Genomic DNA, 23,754 nt, shown 5'->3' with positions numbered 1-23,754 from the left:
TGGCTACCTCGCGGTTTTGGATGCTGAGATCTTGGACCAAGCCGTTCAGTATGGGACATACCTCAGCTTTCCTGGACCCTAAGATAAATCTCCCGTAGTTGGGAGTTTACCCCCAAATAAATTCCTTCCATCGTTCAAGACTGTGGATTAATCCCATTAGACCATAGGACGTTAGAGAAAGTAAGAACACCATTAAATACAAAATATAAGAGAAGCTGGTGTTTTCATTTTTCTTCTAAGCACCTGGACAAAAGTAAGTTTAAAGTCCCCCTTTTATTTTGTTTTTCTTTTACCCATTCCTTATCATCCAGTAAGGGTATAAAGAGAGTATGAGAGTTTTTCCGGGTGATACATTCCTGTAAGCCCAGGACTTGGAAAACTGAGGCAGGAAGATGGAGTGTCCTAAATCAGCCTGTACTACACGGGAAGGAGACTTTCTTAAAACAGTAACAACAAACACAGCAGCAATCGCAAAACCAGTTCAATTCGCTAAAACGGAAGACACAATTATATTACTACCGTTTGCTTTAGAAATAGAACAACCAAATTATCACCGAAATGCTTTTTGAAATATGTATTCTCAAACATAAAAGGGAAGACATTTACATTAGTTCTGAAGTGGGGATACGTAAAGAAGTTTGACTTCTTTATATTTTAAGAAGGTAGCTTCATTAAGAAGCGGGAAGACTCATACCACACTGTTAAAGTTTAAGATGAATATTGCAATTAAACTATTTTGTCATAAAATTGTGATTGAAAACACAAGCAGTGCTCGAGAGTAGGAAAAAGGATGCAGAATATACTAAGGTTCAGACTTCAGACGAAATAAAACCAAGCAAATATTGATTAAAAAAAAAAAAAAGAAAGAAAAATCCCAGCGCCCCACTGAGAGTGGCCCCTCTCCAGGGGGCAGTAGAGTCTCCCGGAGAGGAGGGAGGCCGAGCTGGTCCGGGAAGTGCCCGCGCCAGGCTGGGTATGGCTGCCCCCTGAGGCGAGGTGAGGGGCGGAGGCCGGAGGAAGAAGCTGGGAGGATCTGCTGCTGCAGGCAAAGCTCTCCTCTGGCGGGATTGGAGGCAGGGCAGCAGCCGGCTTTAAAGTAGCGGCCTGGAAGGAAGGAAGGAAGAAACGAGGGAGGGACGGGAACCCTGGAGGAGGAGCGGCGTGCTAAGCTGCAGAGTCGGCGGCTTGGAGGAGCCGCCCCGCTAAAGGCCACGTTTGTTTTTGTTATTTTCCAGTGGACTAGTTCTCCGGGACCTAGCGGGCCGCAACCCCGCGCCCCCGACCTTCCAGGTGACAGCCGGTCACCCTGCTAGCAGTCAGCTCCGCCCCGAGTCACCCCTTCCCGCCCACAGCCCCACTCTCTCCGCCCAGCCTTCCAGTGCCAGCGTTGGGCGAGCGCGGCGGCCGCAGCGGGCTGCAGGAGCAGGAGCAGGAGACCCGGGTCGGCGTGGTCCCCGACCTCGAGGACGGGCGGCAGGAGGTCAGGCGGCTCGGCAGGCGCGATCTCCAGGAAGGAGGATGCATGCGTGAGCCTCGGTCTCCTGCTAGTCCATTGCGCTGCAGCCGGAGCCTCCTAGCCGCGCCGGGGAAAGTGTCGCATGGGGCAGGGCCGCTGAAGCGCGGACTTCTAGGGCTGGTGGCACCAAGGCAGGCGCGGGGGCCTGGGGCGACAGTTGGCAGTTTCCGCGGCGCCTGCACAGTGAGAGTTGGGGGCGCGGTGCCCTCGCTAAGGCGCGAGTTATGGAGTCGCCTAGCTGCATTCAGGATGAGCCCTTCCCGCACCCTCTGGAGCCCGAGCCGGGTACCCCAGCGCAGCCAGGTGCCGCCAAGCCCGGTGACAAGCGCTTCCGGCTGTGGTACGTGGGAGGGTCGTGCTTGGATCGCAGGACCACGCTGCCCATGTTACCCTGGCTCATGGCCGAGATCCGCCGGCGCAGCCAGAAGCCCGAGGCGGGCGGCTGCGGGGCGCCCGCGGCCCGCGAGGTGCTCCTGGTGCTCAGCGCGCCCTTCCTGCGCTGCGTCCCCGCCCCGGGTGCCGGGGTCGGCGGGGGCGCTGGATCCGGGACTGTGCAGCCCCACACCGGGGTATTCATCTTCGAGCACAAGGCGCAGCACATCTCGCGCTTCATCCACAACAGCCACGACCTCACCTACTTTGCCTACCTGATCAAGGCGCAGCCGGACGACCCCGAGTCGCAGATGGCCTGCCACGTCTTCCGAGCCACTGACCCTAACCAGGCAAGTCTCAGGCGCCCAGGGCGGGAGCAGAGCCGCGGGGAACGGCGAGGCAGGGACCCCTCTTTTAAGAACTGTCTTGATTTGGCTGCTGGCTCGGGATCCACGTGGAGCGCTCGGGTGCCCTTCTCGCTCCGCGTTTGGGATCTGGGAGTGAGAGGGAAAGCAATTGGTGGCTGGGTTAGCTTCGGGGATCGGCTGGCTGGCCTGAGTGGGAGAAAGGAAAGTAAACACAGAGTGGTCCTGTGACCTGGGAGGAGATGGCAAGTCGGCTGAGGACGCAAGGGAAACCGTGGGTCGGAGGAGGAACCTGGGGACTGATGATGGTTTGCCCGATTTTCGCCAGGGAGTGCGTGTGTGCAAGTGTGTGTTTATTAGAAGTGCGGGAGATCCACCCACCCCCGCCCCGCGCTGGTTCTTAGTCTTGGCAGTCCTGCGTTTATACCTGTTTGGCCCGCAAACAGGTCACTATCACCAAAGCTCCTCCAGGTGTCTGGGCATGGGAGGTGTTATTTCAGAGCAGAGTTTAGGGTTAGAGTTAAAACTGTCAGATTGTCAGCCAAGTATGATTCTGCGAATTTGAAGTCGGAAGACCTTTGCTATTGATTTCATGGGCACGAAGACAATAAGTGCGTATGTGAGTGACTTAAAAATCGTTGTGAGAGAAGAGGTTTCACATGTCATTTTAAAAAGTTTTTTTTTTTTTTTAAGCTTTTAGCTTAGTGTCCAATATTTCTCCAGAGTTTACTAACTCGAAGTGTTCTGGTGGTACTCAATGAAACCTTGACTTCCTTAATAAACAGATGTAGTTCTAGCCAACACGGTGATTCTCCGAAGGGCAATATCAGTTATTTACAATATAATTTATAACAGTAGCAAAATTGCAGTTATGAAGTAGCAATGAAATAATTTTGTGGTTGGGGGCGGTCACCACAACATGAAGAACTGTATTAAAGCATTGCAGCGTTAGGGAGGTTGAGAACCACTGTTCTAACAGGAGGAAACTTCAGCATGTTGACTGTGCCTTGGGAAACAGGCTTGGAAGTGTGCAAAGAAGAGTGTGTGCCTGTGCGTGGGCGTGTCTGCTTTTCAACATGTTTTGTGCTTTTTTTTTTTTTTAAATTGTGTTTTCAAAGTGACTTAGGTTTTTAGGGAAATCACTGTTGACTAAATATAAATAAATAAATAAAGTCTCAGGTTCTATCACATGGTATCCTTTTGGTAGCTGGGAGATTAAGAATAGATGAGAAAAACCTCCTACATCAAGTCCTTATTTTATTCTTATTCCATAATTGAACTTTAAAATTAATGGTTGATGATAGCATTCCACAAAAGTCCTCTAATAAAACTGAAGTAAAAGACAATTGTCTTCAATTTCTTCATTACATTCTAAGAGAGAAAAAACATCTTTTTATTTTTATTATTTTTAAGGTTTATCTATTTATTTGCTTATTCATCTATGTATTTATTTATCTGTTTGTGTGTGCACAAACTTGTCCCTGAAGAGGCCAGAAGAAGGATTTGGATCCCCCTGAGGAGCTATAGTTCCAGGTGGCTGTGTAGGTGCTGGGAACAAAACTCTGGTCCTCTGGGAGAACAGGAAGTGCTTTTGACTGCTGGCAGCCATGCCAGCACCCAAGGGACAAAACCTTAAACAGCCAGAAAGGCCAATGTGCAGAGGGCAATTCAGCTTTTTTTTTTCAAAATTATTTCTTTAGTTTTGAGATTATAATTGCATCATTCTCCGCTTCCTGTTCCTCCCTTCAAGTCCTTCCATATACCCTTCTTTTCTCTCCTTCAAATTCATGGCCCCTTGTTTTCATTGTTGGTTTTTGTGTATGTGTGTGTGTGTGTGTGTGTGTGTGTGTGTGTATGTGTATGTGTGTGTATGTGTGTATGTGTGTGTATATGTGTGTGTGTGTGTGTGTGTGTGTGTGTGTATGTGTGTGTGTGTATATGTGTGTATGTGTATGTGTGTGTATGTGTGTGTATATGTGTGTGTATGTGTATATATGTGTGTATATGTGTGTGTATGTGTGTATGTGTGTATGTGTGTATATATGTGTGTGTGTATGTGTGTATATGTGTGTATATGTGTGTGTATGTGTGTATATGTGTGTGTGTGTGTGTGTATATGTGTGTGTGTATGTGTGTATATGTGTGTATGTGTGTGTATATGTGTGTGTGTGTATATGTGTGTATATGTGTGTGTATGTGTGTATATATGTGTGTGTGTATGTGTGTATATATGTGTGTGTGTATGTGTGTATATGTGTGTATGTGTGTATATATGTGTGTGTGTATGTGTGTATATGTGTGTGTATGTGTGTGTATATGTGTGTATGTGTGTATATGTGTGTATGTGTGTATATGTGTGTGTATATGTGTGTATGTGTGTGTATGTGTGTATATGTGTGTATGTGTGTGTGTATATGTGTGTATGTGTGTATGTGTGTGTGTATGTGTGTGTATATGTGTGTGTGTGTGTGTGTGTGTGTGTGTGTGTGTGTGTGTTGTGTGTGAAACACAACCTGCTCGTCCGTGTAGTGTTACTAGCGTGTGTTTCCAGGGCTGACCAGTTGGTACTGGATAACCCGCGGATGCGCTCTTCCCTGGGGAAGACCAGTTCTCACTCTGCATTCCTTAGCTGCCTGCAGCTCCCTGTGTAGGCTTGAGGCCTCCTGGTGGCAATTTTAATTTGTGTTCACTGTTATGCTTGCAACAGAATACTTCACTACAAATGACTTGAAGTTCCCTAGCATGGGTGGCCAGTGAACTCATTTCACAAATGAAATAAGAAAGTTTCCCGAGATGATCACTATCGTTATTGTATTCTGTATTCTGTTTTTCTGTTTTTTTTTGTTTTTTTTTTTGTTTTTTTTTTTTTTTTTTTTTGGTTCTTTGAGACACGGTTTCTCTGTAGCTTTGGAGCCTGTCCTGGATTAGCTCTGTGGACCCAGCTGGCCTTGAACTCACAGAGATCCGCCTGCCTCTGCCTCCCGAGTGCTGGGATTAAAGGCGCGCCACCACCGCCGCCCAGTCTTCCTACCCACTCTCCCAGGGTGTGCTTTGAGCTTCAGGGCAGGAGTGGTGTTGTAGATGTAGCTGTTGGGGCTCGGTTCCCCACAACCAGTTGACCAGTTGTGGTTTTCGGTAACTGTCTCTGTCTTCTGCAAAGGGAAACATCTTTGATGCTAGGCAAGAGCTACAGTACAAGGAGAAGTTTTAGGATGCAGTTAGGAATGTGCTTGTCCAGTAAAGTGGTTAAACAGTAGGTTCCCCTCTAAGAACCATGGCCTTACCCGCCCCTGGGTAGCTGGCTTGGTATGCTTTCACTCCTGAGTGGGTCTTAAACTCAGTGAGACAGCTATTGGTTACCAGCAAAAGACACCGCTAGTGCACCTTCAGAGATGTCTTACCTTGCGGGTCATTGTTGTGGTTCGTATGTGTCACAGCTGGGGAGGGTAATTTATTGCTTCCCTCCTCCGCAGCGTGCCTAGCACCTTCAGATAGTAGAAAAGATAGATTGCACAGGGGAGGGGCAAATTCCTGTCGGAGGATCTTTAGTTGGAAGGGTCACATGTGGTCTCTATGGTAGTCTCATCTCTGCTGAGAATTAGTAGTTCTGAACTCCAGTGCCCCAGAAGAGTGCTGAGTGAGGACTGTAGGGGAAGTGAACGGGGGTGTCCCTTCTCAGCTTCTCAGCGTGTTGCACGGGTATCTGGAAATGACAGGAATGAATGCAAGCTTGGTGTGAAACTTCTGATTTCACACGAAAGAGCTGAAGCTGGAATACACACACACACACACACACACACACACACACACACACACACAGCACCTCACATTTTAAAGCATTGACAAACTTCTTTGGGTCAAGCAGTACACTGGGAAGTTTGGCTTCAGACCTCTCCCAGTGTCCACCAAATGTAAATATTTGGGAACTTGTCGAATTCAGTCATTGACTCTGTTTGCCACATTTCCTTGTGAGCACCTGAGTTGGTACATATGACTCTTCACGTGGGCAGTGTGGGGACAACTGACTTCGCAGTATTTACAGTGAACATGCTCCAAAGCATGGCTGACTTCAACCGGACATGCTGGCATTCAGCGGTTTTATCAGCCCTGAGTTTGCTTCATACGAAGTGGGATTTGGGAGGTCCTGGGTGCCTCTGAAGGGGAAAGAAGATGACCTGCTGTTTGCCTTGTCCCAAGTTCTTTATTTGAAGTGGAGACTTGAGCTCCTTGTTAAGGGAGGCTGCTGTTTCCTGCATTCCCTGAGCAAGTCCACAGGCAGCAGTGGATGTGTAAACGTCTCTGGTAGGCAGGCCTTGCTCTGTCTCACAAGCCGGGCTGTTTTCTGATGTGGACCTGTCTTGAGGATGACCACACAGTTTATCGATTTGGGATAGTTTTTATTGTGAAAGCGGGCACCACTAGCAAATTACCCAAGTATAATAAGTTATACATCTGGATTGGGTAGGGCTGACTGGGTTTCACATCCATGGCAGCCAACGATAGAGTCTGTATTCACATCGGGCCACCGATTTGGAGGCTTATCTAACAGAAAGGCTAATGTTTTACAGAAGACCCTCTCACAGGTCTTTTCTGAGGGTGGCTCTCCATGTGATCTCAGAGATGGGAGTGCTAAGCTGATGGTTTGGGCCTGTTGTGGGGAGTTACCATGGTGATAGGCCCTCTGGGTTTACACCTCTTCCTGAGTTAGAGTTAAGGATGTGTGTCAGGAGAAGCACTCAGCTGGAAAGGCTTGATGTGCACAGGCCTTTCAGGTGCAAAGAGAGGTGAAGAGGAGGTGAAGTGTATGTCCCTGTGCCCAGTGGTCCCCATCGATGCAAGCCTGTGGAGTGTGATGTGAAAGGTAGTGTCAGCTTTAGCGCATTTCAGCTCAACTTGGTACTTGAACCAGAAAAGGACCTACTGGAGGGAACTCTTTATAAATCCCATTGGCAGAAATTGGCTTATGGGATACCTGATCCTTACAAGCTGGGATAGGTTACTAATCAGCAAATACTTAATTTACTTCCTTTTAAAAGGGATTGTATGTGTATAACATTACCTCAGTTTCTCCATTCAAAAGGAGGTTTGGGGCTGGGCATGTGGTTCAGTTGGTAGAATACTTACTTAGCATGCATGAAGCCCTGAGCTCATTCCCAGAACCACAAAGACAGTGTAGTGGCACAAACCTATCAGGTTTTAGCACTTGGGATGTGGAGATAGGGTCAGAAGTTCAAGGTTATCCTCAGCTATAAATCGAATTCAAGGCCAGCCTGGACTATATGAGACTTGCCTCAAAAAAAAAAAGTTTTAATGTTACATACATTTAAATAATTAAAGCAGTTGATGTTTGTAAGAATTAGAGACTGTAGATGTTGGGGCTGAAGAGATGGCTAAGTGGTTATGAGTATGGACTGTTGGGCCAGGCATAGTGGTACGTAACTTTAATCTCAGCACTTGGGAGGCAAAGAAATGTGGCCTTCTGTGAGTTCGAGGCCAGTTTGGTCTACAAGTGAGTTCTAGGACAGCCAGAGCTACATGATGAGACCTTGTGTGAAAGAAATTAAAAAGCATGTACTGCTCCTGATAAGGGCCCATGTTCCCGTCCCACCCTACCCTAGGTGGCTCACAACAGCCTGTAACTCTAGCTATGGGGAAGGAACCTAAAACTTCCTTCTGGCATATGCCAGCACCTGTGATAACATGACATACCATACCCCTTCCACAGACGTTATTAAAATAAAATTATTTTAATTTAGTTTTTTTATTTCATGTGTATGGATGTTTTGCCTGCCTGTATGTATGTGCACCACTTACATGTCTAGTGCTTACAGAGGCCAAAAGAGGCCACTGGGACCCCTGGAATAGGAGTCACACATGGTTTGGAGCCTCTGTGTGGAGAATGGGAAATGAAACTAGGTCTTCTGCCAGAGCAGCCAGTGCTTTTAACTGTTGAGCAGTATCTTCAGCTCCAAATCAAAGTTTTTAAAAGTTAATTTAAATTTTTCGAGACAGGGTTTTACTATGTAGCTCTGGTTTGCCTGGAACTCTGTGCAGACCGGACAAGCTTCAAACTCATAGAGATCCCCCTGCCTCTGTCTCCTGAAAGCTAGGATTGTAGGTGTGCACCACTATGCCTGGCTTCTTAAAAATATTTTTACAAAGAGATAAAAGGTTTGAGCACTTTATTGTGGCAATGACATGCTTACATTTCTTTAAAAAATTATTTTTATTAGCTGTATGTTGTGGTACAAACCTTTAATCCTAGCACTCAGGAGGTAGAAGCAGGCAGATCTCTGTGAGTTCAAGGCCTGTCTATTCTTCATAGTGAGTTCCAGGACTGCCAGGGCTATGTAGAGACCCTGTTTTAAAAGCAAAAAAAAAAAAAAAAATTATTATTAGTGTGGTTTTGTGGTGTGTGTGTGTGTGTGTGTGTGTGTGTGTGTGTGTGTGTCTGGTCTTCAGATTTGCTTAGCCTTTTTTTTTTTTTTAACCCACTGAGCCTGCTCACCAAACCTCATAGTTCATAATTATAGAGTGACCATTTAAGACAAATCATAGGAGTTGTACTTTTTATTGGTTATGTTTAAGTATACATTTCTTGAATTTTGCAAGAAAGACTTAAAGAAGTTTTGCAAACTATGTTCTTAGAACTAAGAAAAATAATTTAATGTTAATTCCTTTGGTCTTCCTTCATAGAATCTGCTGCTTTGCTTTTTTTTCTTAAAATTCTTAAAAATGTTATCTGGGGTTTGCTCATGGAACCTGATTTTAAGTTCACTTGTCAGTGCATTTCAACAGGGTCCTTCTCAAGTCGCTGTAGTTGATGGGGATATACTAGCTAGAGAACCACGGAAATATAACCTGGATGTTTTCACTTCTTTCTTTTCTCTGTTCTCTGACTGGTTCTCTCTTTGTCTCTCTGTCTCTCTTTCTGTCTCTGTCTCTGTCTCTGTCTCTGTCTCTGTCTCTCTCTCTCTCTCTCTGTGTGTGTGCTCTTGTGTATGCGCTGGGGATTGAACTCAGTCCCTGATACTTGCTAGGCAAGCACTCTACCGTTGAGCTGCATCCTAAAGCCCAGTGATGTTTTTCTTGTTTGCTTTAAGCACTTTCTGTCTCCTCCTTGTGCTGGCTAGGTTTTTTTTTTTTTTTTTTTTTAAACTGAGAAAATGCTGACATAATAATGTGCTATAGGCAAGCCTGTAGGTCATTTTCTGACTTAATGATAGATGGGGGTGGGCCTAACCCTTATGGGTGTTGCCATCCCTGGGCTGGTGGTCCTGGGTTCTGTAAGAAAGTAGGCCTAGCAAGCCACGGGGAGCAAACCCAGTAATCAACACCTCTCCATGGCCTCAGCATCAGCTCCTGTCTCCAGATTCCTGTCCTGTTTGGAGTTCCTGTCCTGACTTCCTCCAATGATGGACAGTGATATGGATGTGTAAGTCAAATAAACCCTTTCCTCCCAATTTGTTTTTGGTCATGGTCTTTCATCACAGCAATAGTAACCTCAACTAGTACACTTCTTCCACTGGCCTGTGGTGGATATTAACTTGGCTTAACTCCATTGACGAAGTGCCATATCTGGAGGAAAGACAAACGTCTGTGCACAGAACTTCCCACACCAGCCTTATGATTGGGACCTATAACACAGCTTCAGCCTATAACCAGCCTCACGACTGGAAAACATGGGCTGCCCAGCTGAAACACACATGTCTGCATTGTCTAGGGGGATACTAAACACATCTTCCCACTTCAGTGTCCCGTTCTCTTCCTGCTGGTGCCCAGACTACAGGATTGGGAGCTGTTGATGGAAAACCTCGTTCATGTGGTTTGCTGTATGGCCATTTCCTTACTCCTGCTTACTTTCAGGGTCTTTCCTGGAGGTGAAAATTGAAGGTAAGATGAGGAGTAACATCTGATGACAGAGGATTTGGCAGGAACTTGAACTTCTAGCTTAGTGGCTTCTTCCCTACCCAGTCATTTTAGGTCCATGGCTGTGCTGAATGGAGAAGTTTGTGGTCACCTCTAGGTTGTGGAGGTGAACAGTTTTCATATTTTTTGGGGGGCGGGGGAAAGCTCAGGTGACATGAGGGATATATTCCAGTGTCAAATTATGAGATTCTGTACAAAAAACTAAGACATTACTTGTTTGCATCATGATAAATAATCGCATTCAGCATGACAAACTTCATTCAAATTCTATTTTTTTCCTCCACCGTGGAATGAGTGAATTGGTTGCATGGTGAGGAAACCGATAACTTCAGTGATTTTTTTTTTCTTCTAGATTATCTAGTGTGTTATTTGTATCTGAAACAGAAGAGACAAGTAGGAAGCATATCGGCTTGTTTTATATAGTGTTACCAGTTCTGAGGAAATCAGGCAGGAGAAACAGAGTTGTGCAATTTGGTAAGATGATGGACAGTCTGGAAAATTGTTGCAAATATTATGTTTATTCCTTTTCTTTACCCACTTACTCTTCCTCCCCCTCTATTTTAAGGTGATTATCTTATTAAGGAATTTGGGTTGGGCTTGAGACATGGGCCCAGTGGTTAAGAGCATACATTGCTCTTCTAGAGCACATTAAGCACATTAAGCAGCTCTCAACTACCCTCACCTCAAGGGAGTCAACACTCCTGGCCTCTGTCTGAATTCATGTGCACATACATATACCTGCACAGACATATAATTAAAGACAATATCAATAAAATTTAAATAAGGAAAAAATTTGGATGATTTCTTTAGAGTCCCATTTCATTAAGGTCCACGTAGCCCATTGTAAAATGGCGACAGATCAGTTAGGATGCATCCCCCCCCCCCCCCCCCCGACAGGGCTTCTCTGTGTAGTCCTGGCCATCCTGAAACTCATTCTGTAGATCAGGCTGACAGTGAACTCACAGAGATTTGCCTGCCTCTGCATCCTGAGTGCTGGGATTAAAGGCATGCACCACCACCTCTTGGTTAAGTTAGGATGCATTTTAATATTATGTTCAGCATGATTTGCTAGGAATATGACTTGTATAAAGTGATAATACAAGTTTGATAGCTGATTGGCTTTGTAAACTAAAGATGCCCCTGGCTCATCCCTCAGGTTTCTAGTGTCGTATGCATGCCATGCAGGCATATCAGACACCTGCATTGACCTTGAAGTTATTTCCTTAAAATAAATGATGGGCAGGGGGTGGCTCAGTGAGTAAAGTGCCTGTTGAGAAGGCAGGAAGACCTGAGTTCAAATCCTGCACATCCACATGGTACCTGTGGTGTCTGAAAGAAAATAGCCCCCAAAGGGAGTAGCACTATTAGGAGATGTGGCCTTGTTGGAGTAGGTGTGGCCCTGTTGGAGGAAGTGTGTTACTGTGGGGTAGGCTGTGAGGTCTCCTATGCTCAAGCTACTTCCAGTGGACAGTCCACTTCCTGTTACTTGCAAGATGGAGAACTCTCAGCTGCCTCTCTAGCACATGTCTGACCAGAAGGTGCCATGTCCCACCATGATAATAATGGGCTAAACATCTGAGACTGTTAGCCACCACCTCAGTTAATGTTTTCCTTTCTAAGAGTTGCCACGGTTGTGGAGTCTCTTCACAGCAATAGAAACCCTAACTAAGACAGTATCTGAGCATGGTGAATGGGTCTATGGGCCTAGGGAGGCAGAGATAGGCAGATCCTAGGGGGCTTAGATGTCCCTCAAGTCTACCTGAAATCACCAACTGCTCCCCAAACAAACAAACAAACACAACAGTAAGACAGTAGAAAGCAATAATGGATTGCCATCTGGATTCCACTTCCACAAACAAGGGCAAGCTCATCTGCACACACACACACACACACACACACACACACACACACACACACAGAGTGAACAGTTATTGGGCTCTTGCTGATTTTCTTAGATATGCATTTTAATATGTCACAGTAACTGTGCAAAGTATTTATCAGTATTTTCTCCACAGATGGGAAAACTGAGGTATAGAAAGGTAAATTATTTTCCAAAGGTCTGCAGACATGTATTGTTGGAAGCCGACTGCGCTCCAGGTTCTTTTTGAAACTGCTGCTCTAGAATGCACCCAGAAGTTAGTGTTTACTGGTCAGTGTTACAAACCTCTATTCTGTTGCTTTTTCTCACTTATCTTACAATTTTCTCAGTTAAATGTGCTCACTAAATTTGTAAAAACATTTATTCAACATAACTATTTTTACAAGTGTAATGAGCACACTATTATTTATTTAAGCACTTTCATATTTATGCTTGGATGTATTTATGTTGATATATACTATATACTTACATTTTTTGAGAGATGGTGCCCCTCTGCAATGTCTAATATAGGTTTTGAACTCCTGGGCTCAAGTGACTCTCTTGTCTTAGCTTTCTGAGTAGCTAGTACATAGATGTGCACCACTGTGCCTGGCTGTATTTTTCTGCTAATGGGAATTCAGACATTTGTGTGACTTAGGTTGACTATTTTATGCTGGTGGGGATTGAACAGCGGGCCTTGTGCATGCTAGGTAAGTGCTCTACCACTGAGCTATACCCAGCTCTTATGGTATAAAAGTTGAACTCTGGTGTGTCTTTTATTTAGTTTTTAAGGCTAGATCATGAGACAGTTTGTAACCTTCATAACATTACTTTAGGGGAAAAAAGCATTAGGATATGTATTTAAGAATAGCTAAAACAAAGCCTCTGGATACTTTTTAATTGAATCATAACATTTAACATATAAATATGAACTATTTTAAAACCATAAATGAGCCAGTCATGATAGCTCACATATTTAATCCAGCCTTGGAATGAGGCAGGAGGATTGTGGCATGTTTGATGCCAGCCTGGGCTACATGGGCTGCTGAGTTTACCTAACTTAAAATGATGGCCTTCCTCCTTGGCTCCTTGGACATTGGTTCTTCCCAGATGTTCTCTTTAGGATGTGGGTTGGGACACCTCATCACTCTGTTGGATATCCCAAGTCCTAGCTCTGCTGCTTCTGTTCAGTGCCTGCTTCCTGCCCTTCATAGCCTGCCTACTATAGTTGGATTGGATTTCTTCCTAGTTGTGGATGCTGTTGGTCTTTCATCAGAGAGAATATCCTCTATGTAGTCCTTAGCTAGCTCCTTCCAGAGAGGTAACTGTTTGGGTAGAGATGTATTTTTAATTTTATATGTAGGGTGAGTTACCTGAATATACATGTGTGTCACATGTGCAGTACCTGCAGTGGCCAGAAGAGGGCATTGGATCCCTAGAACCGGAGTTACAGATGGTTGTGAGCAGCCATGTGGGTGCTAAGAATCAAACCTGGGTCCCCTGGAAGAGCAGTCAGTGCTCTTAACTTCTGAGCCATCTGTCTAGTCCATGGATAGAGGTTTTTAATTGTGGGACAGGTTTATATGTTTTTCTGCATAGCCTTGGCTGTCCTGGAACCCATTATGTAGACCAGGCTGGCCTCAAACTCAGAGATCCTCCTGCCTCTGTCTCCAGAGTGCTGGGATTAAAGGCATGTGTCACTGGCTCAATCCGTGCCTGGCTAGATGGAGATTTTATTTTGGCTTTGATAGAGAGTTTTATAAAGCCCTTTTGGCCTACGTATAGTGGTGGTGGTGAGCTTGAACACCAATTTAACTTCTCACAACTCTTGTCTGAATTCTGTCAGGATGCTGGGTCAGATCTTTCTCTAGTTTCTAGGCGTAATTATAAAATAATAAGAAAAAATGGAAATATCTTCTATATGTGAACACTATCTCTTATGTTTTAGCAACCACCAAAGAGCCTAACCTTTTTAGAGTGAAATTAGTCTTTTAAATTAAGGGCATTTGACAAATTTAATTGCTTTCTATTGAGATAATGAAATGCATTATTAGTTATAGAAATAAAAATTATCAACAAAGCTTATATTTGACTAGAAATTTGGGAAATAATTGACATACAATGGTTCTGTTGGAAACTATGGTACAGATATAAATTTGTAATTGTTAATTTTAATAAACAGAGTGTAAACATGTCAATTAGGTGCATCATTTTTTTTTTTTTTTTTTTTTGAGACAGGGTATCTATCATGTAGCCTAAGCTGACTTTCCTCTCACTTTTAACTCTTTAGCTTCCTGCCTCTACCTCCCAAGTGCTGGGATTATAGGTGTGAGCCACAGTGTGGGTGTTGGGAACTGAACCCAGGTCCTCTGCAAGAGCAGCATGCGATTTTTAACTGCTGAGCCATCTCTACAGCCCCTTCATTGAACTTTTTTTTTTTTTTAATGTAGATTCTCTCACTGAACCTACAGTTCACCACTATGGGTAGACTAGCTGGCCCCAAACCTCCAGGATTCTCCTGTTTCCCCCTCCTTGGATCTGGATTACAGGCACATGCTGTTGTGCCTACCTTTTTTACATGGGTGCTCAGGACTGGACTCAGGTTTTCATGCTTTCATGGGAGGCACTTTACCAACTGAGCCATCTCCCTCTGCCCCCCGAAATTATTTTGAGAGTGCTCACATCTCTCTAGGCACCATTACCTCAGATGTGATGTACCAGCTGGGATCTTCTGCCGAGACGATGTCTTTGCGCGTTCCCACTCAGCTCTTACCCTTCCATCTCGTTCTTTGTGCAGCTGTAAGGAGTGGTCCTTTGGAAACACAAGCCAGGCCGGCTTTGAACTCAGGACATGTGCACGGTTTTTGTGGTATGTCTTGGCTGACTGAGGCTTGTTATAGAATCTCATTCATCTCTATACCCCCCAATGCTGATGTGCAAATCGGCTGTCCTGTTCAAAACAAGTCCAGAATTTAGACAATTTCGAAGCCTTTGCACGCTTCCTAGTTTTTGCTGGCCTCATCCCTTCAGTTTCCTGCTTACATGGCAGATGTCGCTTCCTCAGACTGGGTTCCAGTGAACCTCCAGCTGAAGGCTGGTCCCTGAGTTTCTCCACTTCTCTGTCGGGTGTTTGTTTTCTTTCTGGCACTTAAACATCATTGTTTTGATTGCAGAATTTTGTGGATCTCTCCACCTGTGGAATGCAGCAAGCTCCGTGCTGGGAGCTCCTGTTTTGTTCATGGTTGCATGACCAGGACCTAGTTCATTAGGAGGAGTTCATTCCAATCCACTGACATAAGATGAGTTTGAACTGGTCCCTGGTCGGGAATTTAAATCCACAGCTAGATGCAGGCCACCAGCAAGAGTCTGTGTGTGTGGTCCTAAATCCCCCGGCTTCGGTTATCATCATCTTCGACAGATGTCAATTGTAATGTGTTTGAACTGTAGTATTTTCCCACATGGATACTTATAATTTTAGAGAAATCATACAGCATATAATGCTAAATGGGATTGCGGAACATGTTTTTAAATGGAAACTTAAAAATATTCTTGAGACAGGGTCTAACTATGTAACCCAGCCTGGCTTCAAACTTGTAATTCTCCTACATCCTAGGATTGTAAGCATGGGCCAATCACATTTTAAATAAGTAATGTAAGTATTTGCTGAAAGTATTTTGTGGGCTGAATCTGAAAGGATGCTCCCGCCCTTTCCCTTCCTGAAAGTGCCAGTGATCTTATGCTTTCATAAGCACGGGTCCTTTCCTCTAACTCCATCCCTCCATGAAAGGCATTTTCTCCTTACAGTCTGTTTACCTCGGAGCAACCCTCACCCCTGTATTTCATCAGCGCTTGGTTCCTTGCAGGGGGCAGGGGGCAAGAGACTCTGTCATATAATGGGTTCTGTATTAGTCATACTTTTGTTGTCATGACAACATATCTGAGAAAATCACCCTAAAGAGCAAGGATTAGTTTTGGGCCTGGTTTCAGATCATGGTCAGATGGCCCATTGCTTTTAGGCCTGTGGAGAGGCAGGAGCATCATGGAGGAAGAGCATGGCAGAGGAAAGCCATTCACCTCATGGAGACAGGAAGAGGAGGAACGGGAAGAGGCCAAGGTCAAGGTACATCCTTCAAAGGCACATATCCTCCATCGAGGCCTCTCCTCCCCAGTAGTCTATTCAGAATTTGAATCAGTCAGTGTATTATCCATTCATCAGATAGATCCCTTATGATCCAGAGGATCCTGAAAACACCCTCCGGGACACATACAGAGGTGTGATCTATTAATCCCCCTCTTGGTCTGAGTTGACAGAGGACGAGAGATTAACTATCAGCAGTTCTAAACAGTTTTCTTTTACTTCCCTGATGAAGTGTGTGTCTTGGATATGCGTTTCTCTTGTCATCTGTAATGATTGAAATAGTCTTTGAAATGTGGCTTCCATTAATAAGCCTGGCCCGAAGACACAGACCTTGTTGGTGGTGCGTCCTGAAAACAACATAGTACAACTCCTTGTTAAGGCGACAAGGCAAACACATTTCATGCTTGCCTCTTTACCAGAACTATTTCCTTGCACTATTGGGGTGGAGGATAAACTCACCAGTCATTTCTTTTAAACAAATTGTTTGTTTGTTTGTTTAGTGTGTGTGAGCACATGCATGTGCACATGCGAATGCATGCCAGCCAGGGAGCAAATGTGGCAGTCAGAGAACAATTTGTGTGAGTTCTGGCTCCAGGGACCAAATGCAGGTCATTAGGCCTGGTGGCAGGAGCTTCACCTACTGATGGAACTCGCTGGTTCCAGGTCATATCTTTACGTGGGGGAGCTTTCATGTACATACTTCAGCATGAGAGCTGATCCCTGTTGGCATTGGATTTGAGGCACAGAACATTAGCTGTTTATTTAGGAACCAGTTTTTCTGCCTGTAATAGTTTATTTTCAAGTCCTATTGGCTATGTTTTTTTTTTTTTTTTAACCTTCTGAGAATAGAATTGATTTTGGGCAGTGAGAGTCAGCATATGTTTGCCCAGTAAGGTTTTAGCTGCCTATGTTTTCCAGGCGATTTTCTTTTCAAAGCTGTGCTGCTAACCATGATGAGGAATTACAGCACAATGCTCTGGATATGTCTGAAACCACCCAATTCATGTGGAGACACCAAATTCATTAGTTTATTTAAATCTTGTTAATGTGGGATTGGGAGTTGGCTCGTTCAGTGAAATGCTTTGAGACATGAGTTTGATTCCTCAAAACCCATCTTTAAAAACCTGGGGGTGTGTGGATGGGCTGTGTCTTTCTAATCCTAGGGATGGGAGGTGCAGACCGGAAAATCTCTGGGGCTTGCTGGCCAGGCAGCTTTGCCAACTAGGTGAGTTCCAGGCCAGTGGGACATCTTGTCTCAAAAACACAAGGTGGCTAGTATCCTGAGGAAGGACACCTGAGGTTGACCTCTGGCCTCTACATGCACAAATGTCTCTTCACACATACATGAACACACATAGACAGACAGACAGGCAGACAGACAGACAGACAGACAGACAGACACACACACACACACACACACACACACACACACACACACACAGTTGATTTAAAATACATTACATTTTCTTTTTGATGCTCTTCAGACTTTTTCATTACAGTTGTTTTGTGCTTTTGGTTCTTGGTCTTAAGGAATAAAATACTCTGGTGTGTAAAGTAGAGGGGTAAATGCAGAAAGCAATACCCCCAGCATTCACTGCTTTGAGTCTATTCACAGTGATCTGCCCCAAACTGAATTAACCCAGCTTGAGCTTTCATTTGCTGTTCTGTGGTGAGGTCAAGGACAAGAAGGATTATTGTTACTGGATGCTACAGGTGGTAACAGGTCTGTAGCCAGAGACGTGAGAGCAGACATAGGACACTGGTGCTCTGGACTCATCCTTCTGTGGTCTGTCATGTGACATGGTGGATCCTTTGGTTACAGAAACTATTTTTCTAGTTGGTCCTTGGTTCATTACCTTATTCATTCACATGCTCATTCCCGCGTTTCGTCAACCATGTTTTTGTTGTTGTTGAGAATGTTTGTTATGTGACTGGTAGTGTGTGGAACACTGATCCAGAGGCAAAATGAATGCTACCCCTACTGCATGGACCTAGCAGCTGTATGTATGAGATGAACTAAGCAAGCAGACAACAGCAGAGCTCATCCTTTCTGTTCTGTAGCAGCTGAGTGCCCTGGCTTTGAGGTCTAGCTCCAGGACTCTCAGCTTTACTCCCTGGTCCTGCACAAGTCCCTGCACTCCCCTGCACCCTAATATCCTCATTTGCAATGTGGAGTCAGTAAAATAGGCCGGCCTCACAAGGTCATTGTGAATACCAAGGGAGTTCACTCATATAAAGCGTTTGTAAAGGGCCTGTATGAATGTAAGATGCACACCCAGAAATACCAAATTTCAAATTGTGACCAGGGCTGTGGAGGAAAAGGAAATGGGCATGTAAAAGAGTGAAAGAATGAATCGAACCCAAAATTGCTCAGTAGTCAGTCCTCAGTTCTCTTTTCAGAAAATTCTTAATTTTTAAAAGTCATTGTCCCTCTGTATATCACTCACTCATACACTTTAGTAAAGTCAGCTCCAATGTGGGAATTCCTCAGTCACCTTCAGGGATATGTCCCGAGATCCCAGTGGAAGTCTAAACTGAAGGGGGCCCCTGAGCACCACATACGCTAAGCTTTTTTTCTGTTCAACATACAGACTTAATGCCTTTCAAGAACTCAAGTTCTGGGCTGGGCAGCGGTGGCGCACGCCTTTAATCCCAGTACTCAGGAGGCAGAGCCAGGTGGATCTCTGTGAGTTCAAGCCTGGTCTACAGAGCGAGATCCAGGTTACATTTTGTGGCCATAATGTTTGTATTTGGGAAACAACAGGAAAGGTAGCACACATTTTCTTTTCCCTTTTCACAATTTCAGTGATGGAGAACTCACTCTTTTTAAAAATGTTTTATTAAGATATTTTTTATTCATTTTACATACCAATCACAGATTCCCCCTCTTCCCTCCTCCCGCCCCTCCAGCCTCTCCTCCCCTCCTACAAGAAGATAAGGCCTCTCATGGGGAGTCAGCAGAGCCTGGTACACTCAGTTGAGGCAGGTACAAGCCCCTCACCCTGCCTCAAGGCTGTGTGAGGTGTCACACCATAGGTAGCGGGCACCAGGGATGGATCCAGACGGATCCCATTGCCAGGGGGCCTTTTAAGCAGGTCAAGCTACACAACTGTCTCACTTATGCAGAGGGCCTAGTCCAATCCTGTGGAGGCTCCACAGCTGTTGGTCTAAAGTTCGTGAGTTCCCACTAGTTTGGTTTGGTTGTCTCTGCAGGTTTCCCCATCATGATCTTGATGCTCCTTGTTCGTAGAATCCCTCTTCTCTCTCTTTGACTGGACTCCTGGAGCTTGGTCTGGTGTTTGGCTGTAAGAGAACTCGCTTATAACAGAGTGTTTTTTTTTTCTTAAACAACTTGAATATATGACTCCTCCCTTTTCTTTCTGAGTTGAGAATTTCACCTCTTCACTTACATAGCCTCTCTTTGGCATAACCAAGTTGAAGCATTACTCTCTATTATTGATAAAGTAAATACTCTCTGACCATAAGCACCACAATAGTTTATCTAATCACCAAGACTGTACAAGCACCCGAAGTGTGGGTAGAGGACACAGTGTAGATACACTGGGCAAGGGAATGATTCCAGGCAGTAGACTGTGGCAACTTGAGATTTTATTACCCCACTCAGAAGGGCATGTGGTTGAAAACTTAGGACTTATTTCTAGATTGACCATATATGTTGGACTGAGGCAGGTTATGGGTAATTGAAACTGAAAACAGGAAGGGACCACCATACCATGCCATTGATGTGTCTAGGAAACCGGGTTCAAGCCAGCTTATAAATTCATACAAGAGATCTCGTGTTTCCAGGGAAGGCATCACAGTTTGTGCCTGTGAACGATTTGAGGGAGTTTTTTGAGAGGTTGTGAGAAAGGTTTGCCTGGAAGTAGTGCCCCTGACCCCATGGATCTAACAGTTTTATTAGTGAGACAAACTGAGCAAACAAACAACAAGACGCAGCACATCTGCTTTCTGAAGCAGCTGAGCGCTGCGGCTCTGGCGTCTGGCTTCTGGGACTCTCGGCTCTACCGCCTATGGCACCACAGTGAAGATGATAACGCAAGGGAGACACTGGAGTAAACTGGACTTGAGTCCCAGTGAACCAAACCTGATTGGACATTTCTTCAGTCCAGTTGGTTTCCAGCTGTTTGTAGCCAAAAGTAAGACGTGGGCGAGAGAAGGCCTTTTTGTGGGGATGTCTATTGAGGATCATGTCCAGGTTTGCTGAGTTTTCAGTGTTGGACAGATTCAATGCCATGTACAGGGAGGAGGCTGCCTAGGGGATGGAGGAGAAACAAGGTTAGAGGCAAAATCAAGGGTTTTCCTTGTTAAAGGAGACAGCTGCACATTAGCAACAGTGATACGGTGACACGTTCTGATCTTAGATGCCTGGGAGAGAGACAGCGTCACAGTAGTAATTGTGAATTTTAAACGCTCGACTCCCAATTTTGCTGTCCCTGAGCCTGCTCAAACCAAAATCTCCCCACAGGATGGAAAAGGTGCCATGGGTGCTTTTCAACAGACTGCTCATGAGAACTTCATAGGACTTCAAATATACATTACACGCAGACTAGATTCTTGGGCTTCTCTGTAGATAATCTGAACCAGAACCTTAGGGTTGGCCCTGGGAAACTAGTTAGTACCAGGCAATTGCTGAGCAAGTGGGTGACTCAGCAGGGAAAGGCACTTTCTGCAGAGACTGACTACCTCTTTCTATCTCAGGACCCACTGATGGAAGGAGAAAACTTTCACAGAGGAAAGGGTCAACTTAGCATTTGATTGCAGCCTGGATTTGGGGAAATCATTGTATCAGGAGAGCCAAGACTCCTTCCTTTATAACCAGGAACCTGTAACCTAAGCCAGGAAAGGACAAAAGCCGTGGGGATTTGCCATAGCATAGTTTAGTAAAAATGCCATCAGTAAAATCACCCCTCTACTCTGGCTGCTTTGCACCTCATCTAACCAAGTTGTTGTTGTTTTTCCCTATAGTGGTAGTAAATCTATCATTTCTCACTGAGGGCCAGTAATCAGTATTGTGAGTGCATTAATAGTTATCAGGATCATGAACACTTGAATGGTGCTTGTAAATGCCTGTCACTTGAGCAGTAGTTAAAATGGCACACCATGCAAGTCAGTTGGCAGATGTTCCTCTGCTCCTCAGAGTTGTATCCTGCAGTTGTTGCATGGGCATTGCTAACTGTGCTTTTACACAGAGAATAAATAATACCAATAAATAATACCAGGTGTCAGAGGGTGAGGTGGGGTCTGGAGAAGACATGTCTAAGACACACTGAAGCAGTCAAGAACAGGGCTTTGAGCAGTGGAGAGGCGGGATGATTTGTGATGTGGATGACTCCAAAGCTGAGCCAGTGCCCAAATAGTGAGATGATTCACAAGGAAAAATTAATTAATGTAATTGAGATTTTATTTACATTCTTTTGGGGGTGCATTTGCAGCTAGCTGGTTTGCCCAGTGTGGTAAGGACTGACTGCCTTAATTCTGATGAGACTGTAGGTGTGGTATGTGCATGTGCATGTGCGTGTGCATGTGCGTGTGCGTGTGCGTGTGCGTGTGCGTGTGTGTGTGTGTGTGTGTGTGTGTGTAGAAGGAGAGACAGACAGACAGACACACAGATAGAGAGACAGAGAGAGAGGAGGGATACTTAATTCTGCTTTACCCCATCTTTCCTCTCCCCTTCTCTTCTCCTTTACTTCCCACCCTTTCTTCACCTCCTCTTTCCCTTCTTTTTTTCTTCCCTCCACCTTTCTAGGTTGGTTATGAATGAAGGGAGGAAAAAATGTGAGTTCAAGAAAGAGAAAGAGGCAATGTATTTTTCTTTAAAAAGTTTAATGTATGTTAATTGTATGAAACGATGAGTTCGTTTATGATTTTTCATACATGTATATTATGCTTTAATCATACCTTCCATTATCACTGGTTCCCATCTCTCTGGTTCCCTTGCTATTCCCAAATAGTTCACCCCGTCTTGAACCTGGATTCTGTCTATCAGATAAAACAAATGGTGTTTACTTTTTGAGTCTGGCTTATTTTGCTTAACATGATGATCTCCAATTCCATTTATTTTCTTGAAAAATGACATAATCTCATTCTGATTTTCCATGTGAGTAGATCTCTATGGTGTATATATGCCACATTTGCATTGTCTGTTCATCAGTCAATGGGCATGTAGGCTTGTACCACAATTTGCTATTGTACCTCGTTTCCCAGTAAACAAGGATGTGTAGGTATCTCTGTGGTGTGCTGACTTAGAGTCCCCTGGCTATATTCCCAGGAGTAGTATAGATGGGTTATATGGGAGTTCTACTTTCATGAGGAACCAAGGATGTAACATATTAACTCTTCTATCACAAAGCGATAGGTTACCAAGTTACCATGGGTGGGTTTCTGTTTGCCAGGAAGCAAGGTGTCAGCCACAACATTATTCTCATTGCTGATATGTTTTGGAGGTGACATCATCTTGAGCCTGAACACATTTCCTCTGAATTGTCTGTGATCCAAAAATGAAACCTGCCTGGATATTTACAAATCACTTGGTATGAGAATAATACAGGTAATGCTGGTGTCAGCATAGGAATTTCAGAAATTAATTTTTCTTTTCATATTAATGAAAGTCATGAGAACCAAGTAGCTGTGAGGGTTTTAATGACCTTTGTGCCTATCTGTGTCAACAATTCCAGGGCCCTAGCAAGTATTGACCAGAGCTAATCAAATGTAAGATCAGCGAGCTCCCAGCCAGGGCTTTAAGTGATTTCTGCAGAAACAGGTAGACTGACATTGGAAAGGCCTAAGCTCATGATGATCATGAGGGAAGCTGGGGAGAAAAGGTACATTGTTGTTGAGGTGCTCTCTATTCTGACAGTCCAGTAACTAACTGGTCTCAAAGAATTCGGAGTTTAGTGTCTGGTTCAGGAGTTTAGGGACAAGTGATAAATATTTAAAATTTAAGCTTTTTGTAGAATTACATTCTAAATGAATCTCTTAATCTGACTTTAAAGCATGGGACTCAATGATTGGGAAATTTTAATGAAAGTGCTGTTTTCCACCTTGTCATTTTCATATTTTAGAAAGAATGTGGCATTTATGGGTTCAATCAAGTTAAGAAGTTCTGTTAGTGGCGTCCTAGTGATTTCCAAGTTGCTCAGAAATGTAATCATCCTACTTTGCAAGAACATCTTGATGAAGCGAGGAGTTTATGGCACCTAGTAATTTTTCGAAGCTGTGGCTTTAAAGTGATTAATAGCTCCATTATCCCTGGAAAATGTGCGGTGGGTAGCATGTGATGATTGCAATCCACAGACAGCCCTTCACTTCTAGTTCTTTCCACAGTGAGGCCAGGAACAGAGAAGCACAGATGGTCTTTAAATTCTTTTTCTCTTAAGTTACGGTTCACATTTCTTTCCATGTTGCAATGTATCAAGGACTCTTAGCAGGTAAAAGAAACAACAACTAGAAAAGGTGACTGAGTGGACAGTGAGCTTCTGCTCCCTTTGCTGACAGACGCTCGATCCCCTCCAATCGTACAGGAGAGTAATCAGACTCACCCTGTGTAAGCCAGTGG

The 23,754-nt window shown here is 44.5% G+C and overlaps 1 protein-coding gene across 5 annotated transcripts in view; it reads left to right on the top strand.

The window, feature by feature from the left end:
* The first annotated feature begins 929 nt into the window (after positions 1 to 929).
* The window catches only part of Tbc1d4 (TBC1 domain family member 4), a 166,545-nt gene continuing 143,720 nt past the window's right edge, over positions 930 to 23,754 (top strand). For 4 of the 5 annotated variants that reach the window (XM_036199414.1, XM_036199413.1, XM_036199412.1 and 1 more), the window contains exon 1: positions 932 to 2,238. In XM_036199414.1, coding sequence (XP_036055307.1) covers positions 1,741 to 2,238 — 498 coding nt within the window. In that variant the 5' untranslated portion in view covers positions 932 to 1,740. Of the gene's footprint in view, positions 2,239 to 23,754 lie in introns of all 5 variants that reach the window. The other variant, XM_036199415.1, reaches the window with a different exon arrangement.

The sequence above is a fragment of the Onychomys torridus genome, chromosome 9, assembly GCF_903995425.1.
Source record: "Onychomys torridus chromosome 9, mOncTor1.1, whole genome shotgun sequence".
NCBI classification, from domain to species: Eukaryota; Metazoa; Chordata; class Mammalia; order Rodentia; family Cricetidae; genus Onychomys; species Onychomys torridus.
This window is presented reverse-complemented; position numbering and strand designations above follow the sequence as displayed.